Source organism: Rattus rattus, chromosome 7, assembly GCF_011064425.1.
Source record: "Rattus rattus isolate New Zealand chromosome 7, Rrattus_CSIRO_v1, whole genome shotgun sequence".
Classification (NCBI taxonomy): Eukaryota; Metazoa; Chordata; class Mammalia; order Rodentia; family Muridae; genus Rattus; species Rattus rattus.
The window spans coordinates 123,129,851-123,146,937 of record NC_046160.1 but is presented as its reverse complement, the minus strand read 5'-3'; the positions used below and the strand labels follow the sequence as shown (position 1 = coordinate 123,146,937).

At 50.8% G+C, this 17,087-nt stretch overlaps 1 protein-coding gene across 1 annotated transcript in view; it reads right to left on the bottom strand.

Moving 5' to 3' along the window:
* Positions 1–665: 665 nt before the first annotated feature.
* C7H14orf132 (chromosome 7 C14orf132 homolog) overlaps positions 666–17,087 on the bottom strand; it is a 31,795-nt gene continuing 15,373 nt past the window's right edge. The window contains exon 3 of the mRNA XM_032909156.1: positions 666–1,239. Coding sequence (XP_032765047.1) covers positions 1,015–1,239 — 225 coding nt within the window. The 3' untranslated portion in view covers positions 666–1,014. The remainder of the gene's footprint in view (positions 1,240–17,087) is intronic.

Sequence of the window (17,087 nt, the reverse complement as noted above, 5' to 3'; positions counted from 1 at the left end):
GTGCTAACAGCTTCCCCTGGACCAAAGCATTTGCAAGCACGCTGGATACATTGAGAGGTGGGGAGTCAGATATGCGAGGGAGGGCACAGCATCTAAACCAATTTACAGCACAGACACCAGAATGACCTGTGAATGGCCACATTGAACATCTCCTGATTCCCTCTGTGCCTCAGCTGCTGGGGTGGGGTGGGGACGTGCTCACTAGAGGACTTGGCTAGGATGAGGCCAGACTCAGCCCTGACTCACTATCTGACCACACTGTCATCAGGCCTCTCTCCCTGACATCTGTCCAAGGACAAGGGGACATGGCTAACTCATCCTCAGAGGAGAGACTGCTAACTGCCCGGACCATCTAAAATTTGAAGACATCTTCTGCTTTTCCTCCGAAGATCAGAAAGTTCATTCCAGTCCCTGGGTCTTCTCATGCACTTGGAATCTGCAAGGAACCAAGTGTCTGGGGACAAAGTATCATTTGTAAGTCAATTTTCTCAGCATTCCGTGACCTTACAACATGGCCATCAGTATCCAAAGGGGTGGGGCATATACTTAAAAGGGGGAGTTCGAACTTGTGAAAGTTCTTTCTTGTCCCAGCACCCACACAACTGGGTTCAACCAGCCTGCAGAAAAAAAAAAAAAAAAAAAAAAAAAAAGACATACAGTGACAATTTACTGTCACCGAAACCAGACCTTCATTTTTTTTTTTAACCCAATAGGATGTTCAAACCGTCCTTGCATTCTGGGACTGACCGAAACTTCAAGAATTGTTCAGTCTGCTGCTCGAAGGACCCGAGCTGTCAAGCTTTTAGGAGCTGAAAGCCACCACCTTCAAGGTGCTCTGAATTAGATCAGCCGCAACACGGAGATGCTCTAAGCCGGAGCTGCCTGGAGGAAATTACAGGTGCATGGTGCCTGCCCCTCCAGGGACCATCCGGGAACATAGGTGTCTCCAGTGGCTGGGAGAAAGCTGGAGCCAGAGTGGGAGGGGCTTCCCCAGAGCCTCAGCATCCCTGGGCCTCAGAAGGTGAAGGCATACACCACCCCTACCACCACGATGTTCCCCACCGTGGCTATGATGGCAATCCACAGCAGCACAGCATCGTTGGAGGAGCGAGGAGACTCCTCGAGCTGGCCGTGGCCATTGGAGGTCGAGTGGACGTTGGCAGGGGAGTTAAACAGGGAGTACTCGGTACTGAAGTCCTCGTTGGGTGAGTCCATGAATGCTCCTCCCATCATGGGCAGCTGCAAGGAGAAGAGAGAATGAAGCAGGACTGCCCAGCAGAGAGACCCCTCCTGGATGGGACCAGCCCAACGGGCCTGCACGGAAGTGCGATTCGCAGACACCAATGCACATTTCACACTCACGAAAATGAGTGTTTGAAGCTGGCTTCGGTGCGTGCTTGCGATCTTGATGCTTGGGAGGCCCAGAAACAGGGAAATTACAAGTTTAAGATCAGCCTGGTGAAGACTAAGCTAGCCCAAAACCAACTCGAATCAAACCAAATGAACACGCCCCCCTCCCCCAAGCACAGCACCAAGCTTCACTTGGGAGGCCACTTCACACACAAGGCTTGGCGGATCTTACCCCACAAACTCCCACACTCCCCAAAATCAGGCTCTGCCACGTCCACATGGGCTGCAAGTCACCTTTATCCCTATTCTTATTTGTTTGTTTGAGATAGGGTTTCTGTGTGCCCCTGGCTGTCGTGGAATTCGCTTTATAAACCAGGTTGGCTTCAAACTCACAGAGATGTGCCCACTTCTGCCTCCCAAGTGCTGGGATTAAAGGTGTGTGCTACCGCTACCTGGCTGCTATTCTAATTTTAAAAGGGAAAACACGTTAGGTTAGTAGCGACTCACGTCTACAAAGCCAGCCCTTAGGTGCCCAAAGGAAAAGAGTTATGAACAACATGGCTGTCTGAAAATACAAAACAAACAAACAGTAGTAACAGTGTATGCCACAGAAAGCTGCAAACCATTGCCTACTTGGCCAGTTAGCGTCTTGTTAACTTTTTATTTTCTTTATTCTGTGTGGAGACAGAAAGGGCGAATCAGCAGGGAGAGAGATTTAAAGATGAGACTTTCGTGGATGAAAAAGTACCTCAAACTCTCATTTTAGAAGATCTCCCCACTGCATCCCCTTCTGGGATGGGACTACTCAAGATGCAACATGTACTCTAGGGGCTTTCAGAATGTTCTGGTGGATGCTTGAGAGAGGTCTGTGAGCCTCTAGAGGAATCTGCTGATTCAAAATAATGGGCCCAACCTACAGTGTGTCTCAGGACAGACATGGGGCAGCTCTTGAGTTAAAACAGGGAGACCCCCTGCCCGAGTTCCGGTGTGTGAGGAGGAAGGCTAGGATTTGAGACCTGAGCTGCATGTGAAGACACTGGAGTTTGACGGCTTTCCCTTCCAAGACTTCCCATCCTTCAGCGCAGACAAGGAAAGCAGCCACTTGAAACCCACGTGTTTTATCAGGCTTCAGAACCAGAATCAACCTCCTGTTCACCTCCATACATGGGACAGAAGAATGACTATGGGTTCAGACAGACCTGTGTGGTCTCCACCCAGATCCAACGCCTTTAAAAAGGCTCCGAGCTTCATGAGCTGCGGGGATGGCCTGTAGCGACCCCTCGCTCTGGTGGCAGCGACTGTCTGCCTGTATCTCCTTACAAACTGGCATCATTACCAGCCTGTCACTCTCCTTCACTGGGTGGGCTGGAGAGGCTGATAACCTCAGGATGATTTTGTTGGGGGAAGCTGACGGAACGTGATTCACCCAAGCAAGGCTCCCCAAAGCTCTCAGAGTCAGATTTCGTGGTTCAGAATACCAGGTTTTGTTTATACTCTCTCAAAAATCACAAAGAAGTGTCAGGAGCCATCCAGGAGAGGCTAAGGCTAGCAGGTGGCTTTCCTGGAGGTGGCCCACTGTTTTTTTCATGCCGTATGGTGGGTGAGCTCTGAGAGGCAAGGTCTCAGGAGACTTCATCTCAGGACTGCTTCTTGCTGGTGATACGCTTCTTCCTGTCACTATTACATAGTCTAATGATTCCTAGGCATTAGCCAACCCTATGGGTAGACTTCCTGCAGATCAAGATAAAAAGGGACTTTTGTGAGTTAATGCCATTTATATGAATTAATGATTTCTATAGAATTCCTGATTTGATTTAAATAATTTTAGGAAGGAAGTTTTAAGAGATGGCGTTAGTTGTTTTTCCAGAAAGATATAATAAAGTTAGAGTCAAAAATAGAAATGTGCCCACTCCTCACGGAATAGTAAGTAAAGGCTGCAGAATAAGGAACACAATAAGCTTTCATAAATTACACTAAGAATAGAAAGAGGTTTGGGACTGGTTTGTGGTCAAGGAAAAACATTCATTCTAGGTCAGGTCCAAGGAAGAGGTCACAGGTGTACACCGTGATAAAGCAAGGCCATGTGAAACTGTTGCTTTGAACTTATAATGAGCATTAGAGAATGAAGCACTGCTTTGGACTTAACTATCAACATCCTTCTGTAACTCCCCTTGGGTGAAACATTTTATCTATGAGGTAATTTTCCAAGAACTTTTGTCTAAGAGGATGTAAGAAGGTCAGAGAAAGGGAATAAAGTGTGGCATCTGGGGCTCTGCCTCATCCACCCACAAATGTGTGTGTGTGTGTGTGTGTGTGTGTGTGTGTGTGTGTGTGTGTGTGTGTGTGTGTGAGAGAGAGAGAGAGAGAGAGAGAGAGAGAGAGAGAGAGAGAGAGAAAATACTGCATGTAAAAGATTTTAGTTCTTTTTCTTCCTTTTTTCTCTGGTTCATGAAGAGTTAATGAGTTCCAAGCCTCTGGCCTGGCCAGTGAGAGGCCCTTGAACCAGAGAGAAAGGAAACCGGTGCTTATTAAAAGCACAATGGGCTGGAGAGAAGAGCAAGGGCTGTTCTTCCACAGGTCCTGAGTTCAATTCCCAGCACCCACATGGTGACTCACAACCATCTGTAATGGGATCTGGTGCCCTCTTCTGGTGCGTCTGAAGACAGCTACAGTGTACTCATATACATAAAATAAATAAATAATTTTTAAAAAGCACAAATAGTAAGAGTTACAGAGTAAGAAACCAGCCCCTACTAAAGCTCAAGCAATAATATTATAAGGTCAGGGAGCATCAATCTTTAACCTTTGTCTGAAGCTGCGTCCTGTCTAGTACCAGTACCCTAGAGGCTAGAGCAGCAAAGGGGTGACAGATACATCATCTTTCCCTAGTATTGCAAGCAGTGTGGTGACTTGCATGCACAGAGATGACTGACACCCAGTTAAGCATATCCATGCTGGCACAGGCTCTAAAGAAACAGTTGATTTCACTCCATAATGGGGCTCCTGCAAGAGCATGCCAGCTTCCATTTAAAGACTCTTTTATACTGCTAGTTCTGGATTCAGGGGCAAGGGAGCGTGGTTTTCACTGTGGCCTCTGGATCTGAGGATGCTTGTGTTGTGCTGTCTGTGGCTTTACTGGAAGAGCTGTGTCACTGGGAGCATTCAGCTACTGCTCCAGCCTCTCTGCCTGACGTCATGTCCCTTCCGTTATGGTCACGGATGGTCATGGACCCTCTGAGATGGTGAGCCTCAAATTAAATGCTTTCTTTCATAGGTTGCATTGGTCCTAGTGTTTTGTCACGGCAATAGAGAGGAAGCTTTGATAACGACCCTCAGTTGTCTCTCTCTGTCTTCCTCAGATGGGGTTAGACGTGGGGACAGAATGAGACAGAGCTGTGAAGTTAGAGAAGAAAAGAATAGCAACGCATCTGCCTTTTCAGAGAGGAGGGAAAGAAAACAACAAAAACCTCAATAAAACCAAAACAACAACAACAACAACAACAGCCCACCAAGGCTCATCTACACAGAAATGGAATTCTAAGGGAAGGAATGTCAGAAACGAGCCCAGACGTGAGTGCCACCCTTTACAGGAAGATGACTTTGAAGCTGGCTGGGATTCCATTGTAATCAGACCGTACAGGAAAGCTGACCTGTTTACACTCGCATAGTTTCAGTTTGATCCTGCTTTAGGATACACTTTCATTGCCTCGAAGATTGGGTTTCTTAATGTGAAAAGAAATCATCAAGGCTTTGGCGAAGTCCTCCTCTATTGTATAATTTTCCTGTTTTTACTTAAATCTTACGTGCACGAGTACTTTGCTCACATGTACATCTGTGTACAATGTGCATGTGCCCGAAGAGGTCTGAGGAGGGAGTTGGTTCCCTTGGAAACTGAGTTGCAGATGGTTGTGAGCCACCACATGGGTGCTGGGAACTGAACCCAGGTCCTCTGGGAGGATGAGTGCTCCTAACCACTGAGCCATCCAGCCCCAACCCCCCCTTCCTTTCGTGATCTCAAGCATAATTGTGCACACATTTATGTGGGCTTCTGCCCTTGCACACACATTTTTACTTGTGAAGATGATGAAGATTGTGCCTTCCTACAGGCACAATTTCTTTTCCCCCATTTTACGTGGTGCGTGTGAGTTCTGCCTGTAGGTATGTTTGTGCAACAGGTGCTTGTGATGCTGCTGGAGGCCAGAAGAGATCCCTGGGTCCCCTGGAAGTAGAGACAGTAGCAGGGTGAGCTGCCAGGTGAGTTCTGGGAATCAAACCTGAGTCTCTGCAGGAGCAGCCAGTGCTTCTAACCTCTGGGCTATCTCTCCAGCTCTTCGTGTACAATTTCTCATTTTAACAACCCTGAAGCATCAGTTTCTGGTGCTTAGAGACAAGCCGCCCTTGCCTCCCCTCCAGGAGACTGATGTGAATTCCTAAAACTTGCGCTGCACAGCACAACCCATAAGAATGCTGGCATGTTTTCTCCTGGAGATCAGGACTCCCTATCTTGATTTAAAGGCTCCTTGCTCCGTCACCCTCCAGCTTCTGGGTGGCAGGCAGGTTATTCACAGAGAGGGATAAGCCAGGGCACACGATTACAAAGGTCTCTCCTTGTTCTGCACGGCCCCAGGCTTGGAAGGATCCTCCCCAGAGGCAGAGGACATACATTAAACCTTAGGGGTGACCCTGCTGCCTGTGTGGCCGGCAGTCCACCACCCTTTTGAGTGGAATCTAAGTGGGAAACTAGGAAGAAATGTCTCCTTCACTTCCCACTAAGACAGTTAGAACGTAGACCCGCCATGACCAGAGGCTATAGCAGGACCACTCCCTGACACGGGGTGGGTCAGCTTGACATTAATATATAAAAGGAACTGGTTGTTTCATGCAGTGACTACACTGGATCTCAGGGCTACTTTGTAAAGAGCAGTCATCATAGAGTTCATAGGTAGCTTTAGCTAAGAGCACCTTTAGATAGGAGAGCCCTCAGGGGGCATCTGGAGTCTGTCCTGTGTGCTTTTGTCTTTTGTTGTATTGGAGATGAACACATACTAAGCAAGCACCCTTGTTACTGGGAGATTTTTTAAAAAGATGATCCTACTATTTTGCCCCAATTAGGTCGTGAATTCACATTTATGGTCCCCCTGCCTCTACCAGCGGGGATACCAGAGCGGACCACCACAGCGACTCTGGGGTGTAATGACTGAAAGATGTCACTAGGGGGCGCGCGGTGCAGGCTGTGTTTCCTGATATCAGAGAAGGTGACTGTTTACAAGGGAGAAATGGCATCACGAAATTATTCTCAGCAATACATTTTTAACCTGTGTGCTTCTGATATATCTGTTATACCACATCGATAAACTAATAAAATTAACACCACTAGCAAACTAACACAAGGACAGCAGCCTATAGGCAGGTGTTCCTCAACATTGCCTAGACCAGTGGTTCTCAACCTTCCTAATGTTGTGACCCTTTAATACAGTTCCTCATGGCGAGGTGACCCCCAACAGGAAAATTATTTTCATTGCTACTTCGTAACTGCAAATCTCTTTTGAGAACATAGAAGTATTCTAATCAAGCCCTCCCTCTCCCCAACAAGTGGTCGATTCTGGCCAGTGGGTGTCTGCTGCATTTTGCGCCTTGCTGTCATGGTCACAGTCCTGGCTGCTTTCTGGACCAAGACACTCAGCATGAGAGCTCACTGTGAGACTCAGGGTGGCTGAATTGGCACGCAGGGGTTGTGAACTCCAGGCGATGTCCACAGGAACCTCAGAGGGTCCTGACACAGCCCTGACCTCCATCCTCTGGTGGGAGTTTTCCTAAGGAGCAGGGTGCCTTCCACAAGGTAGAGGTTACCCAAACCCCTCTGGGGCGTCTCTGGGGGAAAGAGACAGTCTGTCTCTCCAGAAGGAAAGACCTGAGGTTGTTGACTCTGAGGTGACAACAGCAGACATTTTGCTCAGCAGGAACCCATCTTAGGAGGGCACTCAGAAAGAACCTGTTGGGCTTTGGATGAGGGGTTTGCATTGTCATCCTGGCTCTGCCAAAGCCCTCGGGCAGGTGGGCATTCTCAGAGTCCAGCATGCCTTGTCTCTTCCCACCTTCTCACAGCCTTGGGGCCCAGCTACACAAGAACGTAACATTCTTGGGATATGGACTTTAAATCCACACAGAGACGGCAACATTCCAACCGTCCTGTGCCTATGGTAGGCTCTGGTGACCCCAGGAGGCTCTGGGCCAGGAGCCCTATGACAGCTTGCACAGGTGATGTCTAAAAAGTCTCAGGCAGATACTGAGAAGACCGGAGTGAGCCTTCACTGGGCTGTGGGAGCCGTGCGGCAAGACTTCGAGGTAGCCCCCTCCAATACCCTCAGATGAGACGTGTGGTACCCAGCTAACCACGAGAGTCAGGGCAACAATACAGACCCCAAAGGGAAACCAAAGGGCAATCAGTGCCAATGAGATGACTCTGTGGGTGAAGGCACCTAACTGCTTTAATAGAATCCCCAGAGAATATGGTGGACGGAAAGAACCAACTCATACATGTTGTCCTCCGGCCTCCACAGGTATGCCATGGCATGTATACATGTGCTCTCCCCCAGAAAATGTAATCCTAAAACTGTAAAGAATAATTGCATCTTGTAACCCAGACACTCCACTGGACACATTGAAAAGCTATTGTTTATCTGACATTCAGAGAGTCAGCCCTGCGTCTCTCTCTCTCTCTGCTCCCCCTGACAGGCCTAAGCTTACAGACGCCGAGAAACAGTGCCAGGGACCACACCCTCAGCTGCTTCTCTTCAGAGCACACCATCTGCGGCCCAGACTCTTGGGTGACCTAGTTCGCCAGAGAATTCCAGACAAGCATCCAGGCAGAGTAAATATTATACAGATAATTCCTCCTAACGCTGAATTCTCACAGTCTCTAATGGTCTAAACACAGAGGGTTGCATGACTTGGTGATCTCATCCACTCTTACCGCTCAGCAAACACTCAGGATCAACTCTGTACCAAGGGGCTAGGAAGGTGTCAGTGATATTGCTGTGGGCTGGATCCTGAGGAACCCTCAAAGGCCTGAGTGCTACAGGCTTGGCCTCTAGCTTGTCATCGTTGGATAAAAAGACGGGGTCAGCTGACAGAACATTGAGCAAACTGCTCTTATTACAGTGTGTGTGTGTGTGTGTGTGTGTGTGTGTGTGTGTGTGTGTGTGTGTGTGTGGTGTGCATGCACACACACACCATACACACACTCACAGGCATGCACATGCATGCATATACATCCTGCATGGAATCACAGGCTAGAAATGCCTTGAGAACCCTTCCCGTCCCTGAGCCTCATGCAGCGACAGGAGATTTTTCCAATGGTCAGAACTGATTCATATTTTTGAAATATGAGCACGAGAAGAAAGCTTTGCAAAATGCACACACAGTTCATGTGGGGTCTACTGTTGACCTAAGTGTCCGCTGTCCCCTGGCTCTCGAGGTATTGCATTCTATAAGTGTGGTCTGGGGTCTGTGTGTTACTTGCTTCTCCAGGTGTCTGGTGGCTCAGGAGGAGAGTTAGGTACGGACAAGAACAGGGTCTAGAAAGACCAGGCTAGGCTTAGGGAGCGCCCAGGTGGGCGGGCAGTTCCTGTGTACGATGTAAATAGCTGGGTAGTCTGAAGGTCCAACCCATCCGGGATTGATGGTGGAGGAACAGGGTCTCCCAGACAAGGCAACAGAAAGCAGGCATGGTGGAAAATAACCCGAAGGTTCCTGGCCCCAGTGGCAGCAGGGTAGCATCTCAAGAGATGGCTGGAGCCGTGGGGATGGGGAATGGGAGTGGGAAGAAGCTGTCTAGCTCAGCACCATGGACAGCCCCCACTCCTGGAGCAGGGCTCCATCCAATAAGGACTACCCTGGCAGTAGGGTGGTGTTCTGCTCTGTTAACTACCTCCCCGCTGAACTCTGGTAGGTCCTGGAGAAATGCTAATGCATGCAGATCTGGAGACTCCCCCAGAGATGGCAGCTGACCCCCTCCCGTCATTCTTCCTCAGAGACTGTGGAAATATTTGCCGCCTACCAGCACCAGCAAAAGCTGCCATCCTCCTTGCCGGGCACCCACGCTGCAGATTTCTTGTCAAGCAAAGTAGTTCAATGAAAACACAAGGAACATCTACTCTGAGTTTGAGCCAGGCCAGGTGCTAACTGGGACCTTTAGAACCTGAGGGCATTTGGTGACCGACAACCCACCAGATAGGGCTGACATCCTTGTTTTCCAGGTGGGGAAACCAAGGCATGGATGGAAAGTTTCTGAGAGGAGGCTTGGGGAGGTACAATGATTTCCCCAGAGCTTGCATAGCTCATAAGTAACTGACCAGGAACTAAACTCTAGGTGTTTCAACACACAAACCGCACCGTCATCCTGGGGCCACTGTAAGCATTGGTCACCTGGGAGGCCTCGGTCACCTCTGTGTCCTACTGTCACTGTGAAGGAGATGCTTCCTCCCTGAAAGGGGACCTCAGCTGGTGGGGAATTTAGAAGTGAGGCTGCAGTATCCAGATGTGGCCAGTTTCTTCTGTATTGAGCATACTCAGTGATGTCTGTATCTGATACAATTCTTCCTCTCTGAGCAGCATCTAGCCCTCGAGCTATTAGTGACTTTCATGGGGTCCCATCAGAGCTTGGAGATCATGGGCCCGGGTCCTAGACAGACGAGCTCAGGTCCTAGCTCCTGCATAGAGCGCTCTACTGTCTCCCCTGAACCCGCTATGCCAGGGCTCTCCCTGTACTTTCCCCGCTCACTCATCCGCCCCACCACTGCCTGTGACCCTCTCCATACTCGCAACCCTCCAGAGCCTCCCCTGCCCGTCTCTCTCAGGAGCTCAGACGGAGTGAGCAGGGACTCCTAAGAGGATTCCACCCTGCACCTGGGCCCAGAGAAGCTGCCATTCTGGGGCTCAGAGAGGCCTGGTCCCTTTCCTGAGAACGCACAGCTTACTAGTAATTGATCAGAAACGGAATTTCAAATCTGCCCATTTCTAACCTTCACCACCCACCTTGAGCTCACAGCTCTCTCTGCCAGAGCCCGACACTAATGAGCCTCCACGGTGAACAAAGTACCAATGACATTACACATGCCTATATTCTTATTATATTATCTGCCGGCTACTACAATTAGCTGTGTGCTTACATTAGGGGCCTGTCTATCTTTCTCCAGGGCTGGGAGCTCTTTAAGGACAGAGAGCCTGGAGTCAGATTTCTCCGAGAATCCTGGTGTGTGTGGCGCACAGCTGCTCCCCTGAAGTAGATGCTAAGAGCTACATCACACTACAATCAAAACATGATGTCCAACTGACAGCCGTGGGCAGAGCGATCCAGCACAGAATGGAGACAGATGCCCGCTCTGCCACCCAGCCTCACCCAGGGGCCCAGGAAAAGAAGGGTATTTTTGGAAAACCTGAGAACATTGCAGAATTAAGAGTAAAAAGCAAACAGACTCTTTTCAAGGCTGTTGCCATAGTAACTCCACACACAGCAGAAAAAGGGGGAAAAAAAACCCGCTCTCTCCACAGAGCCATCGTCTTTGATTACTGATAGTGAAAGGAACACTAGCCCTGGGGACAGACATGTTGGATGTGGCCGGCCACCACCTGGGATCCATCCTCTGTGGTGTAGCCCATGGCCACAGTGAGAACTCAGGGTGTCATGGAGGAGCCCGGGCTGCCGTTTGTCTTAGAAGATACTGGTTGAGAACATCAAGGAAAAAGGGCGCCGTCTGGCTGGGATGGCCCCATCTCCTGGCCACGCCTGGCCTCCCGTGAGTGGCTACAGTTGGTTCTTCTGAAGGTCAGCGAGTTTCTGGACAATCTCTCAAAGCAAATGTAAGGCACTGAGGGCTTTAAGGCTTTCTCTTGGGGTCGGGGGCAGCTAGCACAGGCTGCTGCGAACCGAACCTACTCTACCTCAGAGACTCCAGAGCTCTGGACCGCCTCAGTGCACTGTGGGACCAAGTGTGTATCCCTTTCCCTGAACAGAACAAGGTCTCAGGGCCACGAGGCGAAGGGTGGGAAATCTGACCAACTTGTTCATTTGCTCATAAACGAAACAGACATTTTGTTGAGCATCTATTATATGCCAAGAACAGGTCAAAGGCCAGATGTATGAAGAGAGAAACACAGTCCTCTGTCTTGAAGGGGACAGGAGGAGGATATAGGAAGGGAAGACAGGAAACAGAGACAGCCTACACCAGTGGTACATCCCGGAGTGTGTGGTGGTGGTGGGACGGGATAATGGCGTCAAGTTTGCCTCACGGTTATAATTCTTTGGGATTTTTATTCTTCCTTTGCCTGGGAAAGTTCTCTTTAGCTTGAACTACCAACACACTTCAGACTCTACACTGTGGAGTCTGGTGAGTCAAAGGAAAACATCTCCGAAATTCCGGTCTCCTCCACGCAGCACTGTGGCTCCTGTGTGATTCCTGTCACAGGAACACCTGGCTGAGCGGGAGACACACTGCTGTGCTGGCTGCTCCCTGACCCCACTCACTTGTGGTTATTTTTGTGTGTCCAACTGGGTCAGAAGCCAGAGAGTCACCCGTGTCTGGCGGCATTCGGGAAGCGCCATCTGAGTCCTGACTGAGCACAGGGAACAAGTCGTGATGTCGTGAAAATGAGGGTGTGTGGGTGTGCGTAGGGGTCAAATCCCTGTTGGCTAGTGGCTGCTCCATACAAGGCCACCAACCTGTCCCCCAGCAGAGAGCACTTTGTAAGAAATAACTTTCTAAGCCCATGCTGTCTGCTGCAGGGGAAGTCTAGGCAGTGAGATTGACGGGGGAAGAACACGCAGACAGGAACAAGGGAGCGGGGGACTTTGTCCCACAGTGGCAAACTGATGTTACATTAGGATTTCTGTTTGCCACAGTCAGAGAGATGGGTTGACCCCCATCTTGCCCAGCTCCCAGATGTCTGGTGAAACAGTTTGTCTCTCTTGGGCGAGGGGTCCTGCTTTTGTACCCTGAGAGCTACTCCGAGGGCAATATGGATAGGAGAGACGGCTGTTTTTTGACCCCGACTGTTCCGGCATCCCCCGGGCACGCAATGCATCGCGTAGGCAAACGGCAGTCCTGTACCATCCCGTAACACTGAATGTTCTCCATGCTGGAGACAAAAATCAGCTTAGAAGCCAAACTGTATTATTTCTGGCAGTATTTACAACATCAAGGGTTATTGGGGCCTGGAGCACCCCAAGAAACGATGGGTGGTCTTGGCAGTTCAGGAGTGAAGAGGGCACGCTGACCCTCTGGTGAGAAGCCCAGGTCTGACTGCAGCTGCCTGGGCTGAGAGGGCCTGTGTGGCCGCTGCCCTGGAATTGCGGGTGTGTGCACAATGGGAGCGGCCTTCAGGGAACTGGGCGGGTTTACCCAGCTCAGATGGAGCATCTTCATCTTCATGTTGGAAACCTGGTGAGGGTGTTTGCGAGAGACAGCAACGACCACACTCGTTAAGCCAATTAAGGGCAAAGGAGTCTTTTCAGTAATGGCCAGACCAAGAGGAGGTTAACACCTCTCAAACTTTGCCTCTTGGTGCTGAAGCTCAGGGGTAAAAGCATTTCTAAAGACAAAAACCCATAAAAACCACAATCACATCAGAGTGTGTGTGTGTGTGTGTGTGTGTGTGTGTGTGTGTGTGTGTGTGTGTGTATGTGTGTGTGTGTGGGGGAGGACACATCAGTGTCAGAAGTTACTGGAGTAACCTTGTCACTCCTGGCTTTTTGCAGTTTGGCAGGACTTTCCAGCCACATTTGCAGCTGGTGGACAGATCTAGCGACAAACGAAAGAACGCACAGGCAAGAAGGTGCAGGTACCAATGTGCTCACCTCGAAGCCTCGAAACCGAGTTCAATTCCAGAAGCCGTGTGTAAAGAGCTGTGTATGGCCACAAGTACCTGTAATCCCAACACAGACAAGGCTGAGGCAGGGAACCTCAGGCCAGCCAGCCTGGCCCACTTAGGAACAGGCTAGTGAGAAATCGCTCTCACACACAACCTGGTGCGTTCTGTCAAGGTGATAAAATACCTTGGCTGGAAGCAACTTGGAGAGTAAAGAGTTTTATTTGGCTGACAGCTCCCCGTTCCGGTGACTTACTGTGGGAAAGCCAGGGCAGGAACTTAAAGCTTCCTGTTCACACTCGGGAGCAGAGCGAGAACAGAGGCAGGGACTCTTGCCTGCTCCCAGCTAGTATTCTGTCTTATACTGAACAGGACCCCTTGCCTAGGTAGTGGGCCTGCCCACAGTGGGCTGGGTCCTCTTACATCAGTGAACAAGATAATCCCACACGGACCTACCTATAGGCCAACCTGATCTAGCTAATTTCTCTAATGCTCACACAGGCAGGGCAAGCGCTTGAACCATTCCTTGCCCTGCCCGTGTGAGCATTAGGTCCAAATCCCCTTAACCTCATAAATGCCAAGTGGGAATGACAGCACACCTGTAATGCCACCTCAGAAGGCAGAGACAGGGACCCTCGGGTGAAGCTAGCCAGTGAGACTAGCCACGGTAAGCTCTGTCTGGGTTTGACTGAGAACTCTTCTTCAGTGAATAAGACAGAAGAGCATTCATGGGTAAGATTGCAGCCATGGGCAGAGTCCTTAAGTTTGAGTTGCTATGCAGACTCCTTGGGCCATTCTGTACCTCCCTAGGGACCCTGACTGTGAGCAGGAGGCCCAGCTACTGGCTCCAGTGGCTAAGAGAGGGCTTTGACTCCAAGCCAGAGGTCCGGCATCTCTCCTCAGCATCTGTGAAGTTACACAGGCGGGGAGAAGTCTTGGGCTCATCTCAGTTCTTGACATATTTGTGCTAAGGTTCAAAAATATCTACTGCACAAATGCTGCAGGGGAGACCTGCATGAACAGAGGCACACAGGAAGGAACAACAGGGTCGCAGAGCAAGCCAGAGGCTAGGCACGCCGTGAGGCACAACTGCACTCCACGGCCCGCATCAATGAGGGTATCAGGGCAAGATCCAAAGAGGTGACGGGTTTTCTGAGAAATGCTCTATGAAAACTGATTTATACAAACACCTGGGGAATCAGCTCAGCGCTGGAACACGGGCCCCGCATGCACGGGGCCCTGGGGTCAATCCCAATGTTAATTCATAAAGCCATAAAAGGAGGTGACACAGAGGGAGGACACAAGGTGACCGCTCAAGCACCACACCTACTGGCATTTGTACAGTGCCGTGTAGCTGGTTATTTCTCATGCAGTGTTTGCGTGTGTGTGTGTGTGTGTGTGTGTGTGTGTGTGTGTGTGTGTGTGTGTCAGAGCTGAAGAGGGGGGCCCTGAGCATGATAGGCAGGGCTATGTGCTTTCACACCCCGCCTCTCACTTGCTTGTTCTGTGGTCCAGTCATGTGCTGGTTGATAATGTCCCTTCCAAACAGAGAAACTGAGGAGTGACGGAGGCAGAGGCAGGCCTGGGACTCGAACCTGTTTCTTGTCTCAGACACTCTCCCAGGTGCTGGGAGACAGGCTGTCTAGAGGAGATGATAAGACTCACTGCCTAGTGTGACAGGCAGCAGGAAAGGGAAGAAGACCGCTGGCTGAAGACAAGGAGGTCACAGTGAATCAGCCAAGTTTCCCGACACTTATGGGTGTCATACTGCTATGTTTAGGCTACAGAATCCCGAGGCTTCTGGTAACTGACCACAGATCTCCCCCTGCACGGTGAGGCCAAGTGCACCGGGGCTTGGAGGGACTCAGAGGCTTCCTGTCAGTACAGCAGAAGGAGGAGCAAGGCTGCCTGCCTCCAGCTGAAGTCACAGCTTTGAGAGGTAGTGGCACCCTCCACCCCTGTAACTCGATCTGCAGACACAGTGGCTACATGCCCTTGATGATATAAAACCTGACTGTGCGTGGGAGGTTTGGCCAGCACTCCCTGATGATGAAATGGCTTGTCGGAATTCACACCCGGGTTTCTACCTCTGTGTTCATGGTACGTCCACCCAGGCCTGGTGTTTGCCCATTGACCTGAGGGTCTCATAGAGGGAGGCCTTTGTTCTGCAGGGGTGTGGCTCGGGTTACCTGGCAAGCTTCCTCTGTGCCTTATCAGAAACCCTATTTCTTTACACTTCCTTGTCATGGCTGTTGGGGACCGGTGGTGTGAGCTGTGTATCCTGGCTCCCACAGCTGTGCTCCCTAACACTGGGTGGCAAGTGGCCTGGGAGAGGGGAGTCAGCGACATTCTGCCTATGGCTGTTGGGGCTTGTCTGGGATTGGGTGTCCTAGGGCTCTGAGGGGAGGGGACATGGAGGGCTGCAGGGGGAAGAGGAGCCTGCATCACGCTGTGCAGACAGCCCTGAGGCATCAGCTTCCTGGGACCAGTGATGTGTCTATGTCCTGCTCCCCGTCCCGCTCTCCTGACGTCTTTCTACATGTTGCCAGGCTACAGAGCTGACTGGATAGCGTTCATCCATGGTCACATCACACGGAGGGTAACCAAGCCTCAGGGCGTGAAACCACCAGAGGGTGTCCTTTAGAGCTTTTGTCCAAATGCCTAGAAGAGTTTGGAGCCCGTACTGGACAAATGCCAGACATTTGCAGAATTAATGAGGTAGGTGGACATGCCTTTCCCTCTCTCTGGTGAGGAGCGAGCACACACGGGAGCTCACTCGGGGGCATGGAACTCTGGGGCAGCAGAGCTGTCTTCCCAGAGGCTCCCCCAAAGCCCCGGTGCTCTCTTCCGGTGGCAGAGCATCCCCTGTCCCTGACACCATCCTGGCTTCTGCACTTCAAGTCCCCAGTCCTAAGTGAGCTGTGACAGTTGGTGTCATGGTGCCCTTGAGTGACCATCCTGAGAGACAAGTATGGAGGTTCCTTCCGAGGAGGGTCAGCTCTTTCTCCGCATACACCCCAGAGCCTGTGGACCCCATGACACCAGGGCAGGTGTCTCCAGCCTTCTGCTTGTTTCCTCCTCAGGGCACTAAGAAGCACCGAAGGCGCCCTCCACTGACACGTAAGAGGTTGTATGTGACAAAACGCCAAGTGGAAAGCCAAATGTGCCAGGACCCAGCACATGGCAGCCATGCTGCAGGGACTGAAGGGCAGAAGGAAGCTGGGGTTTGAGGGACAGTGGGGGACACTTTGTGCGGGCAGGAAGTACTGGCCTTCCAGGCCCACTGGGACTCGGCCTGCTTCCTAGCACTCTGTATTCATTGACCTCTGTGCCTGATCTTATTTCATTCATTAAATATTTATCGGGTCTGGCCCTGGGCTAGGGCACAGCGAGTTCGGTGTGTATGAAATGAAGGTCTTTGCTGTCAGGGAGCGTCAGAGAAAGCTTCGAGACTGAAGGCTGAACAGAGCTGTGTAGGAGAGAGGAAGGCTGTGTGGAAAAACACGGTATCCCTGTTTTCCAGGGCTGTCGCCAGTCCATCTCCCCATCTCCCTACCCCCACCCCCAGCCATGTTCTTTCTGCCCACCTCACAGAGTCTGGGCCTGAAGACGATTGTAACGGAAGTGTATCTGACAATTACATGCAACACGTGTATCTGAGCCTCACATCTCCTTCCAGCCCTCTGCGATCAATCGATTAGCGGAACTGCTGGTCCCTGTCCTTGGCAATAGCTTAGCTCTTTTCCCTGCCTGCTTGGGTGACTTTGGGCATGCTCGCTGGATTGCTCTTTGGGGGGTGCCCTGACCCTGAGCCATCTGTGCTACCTGCCCCTGCTTCTTCCACCCGAGGACTGGGTTCCTGCCTTCCTGAC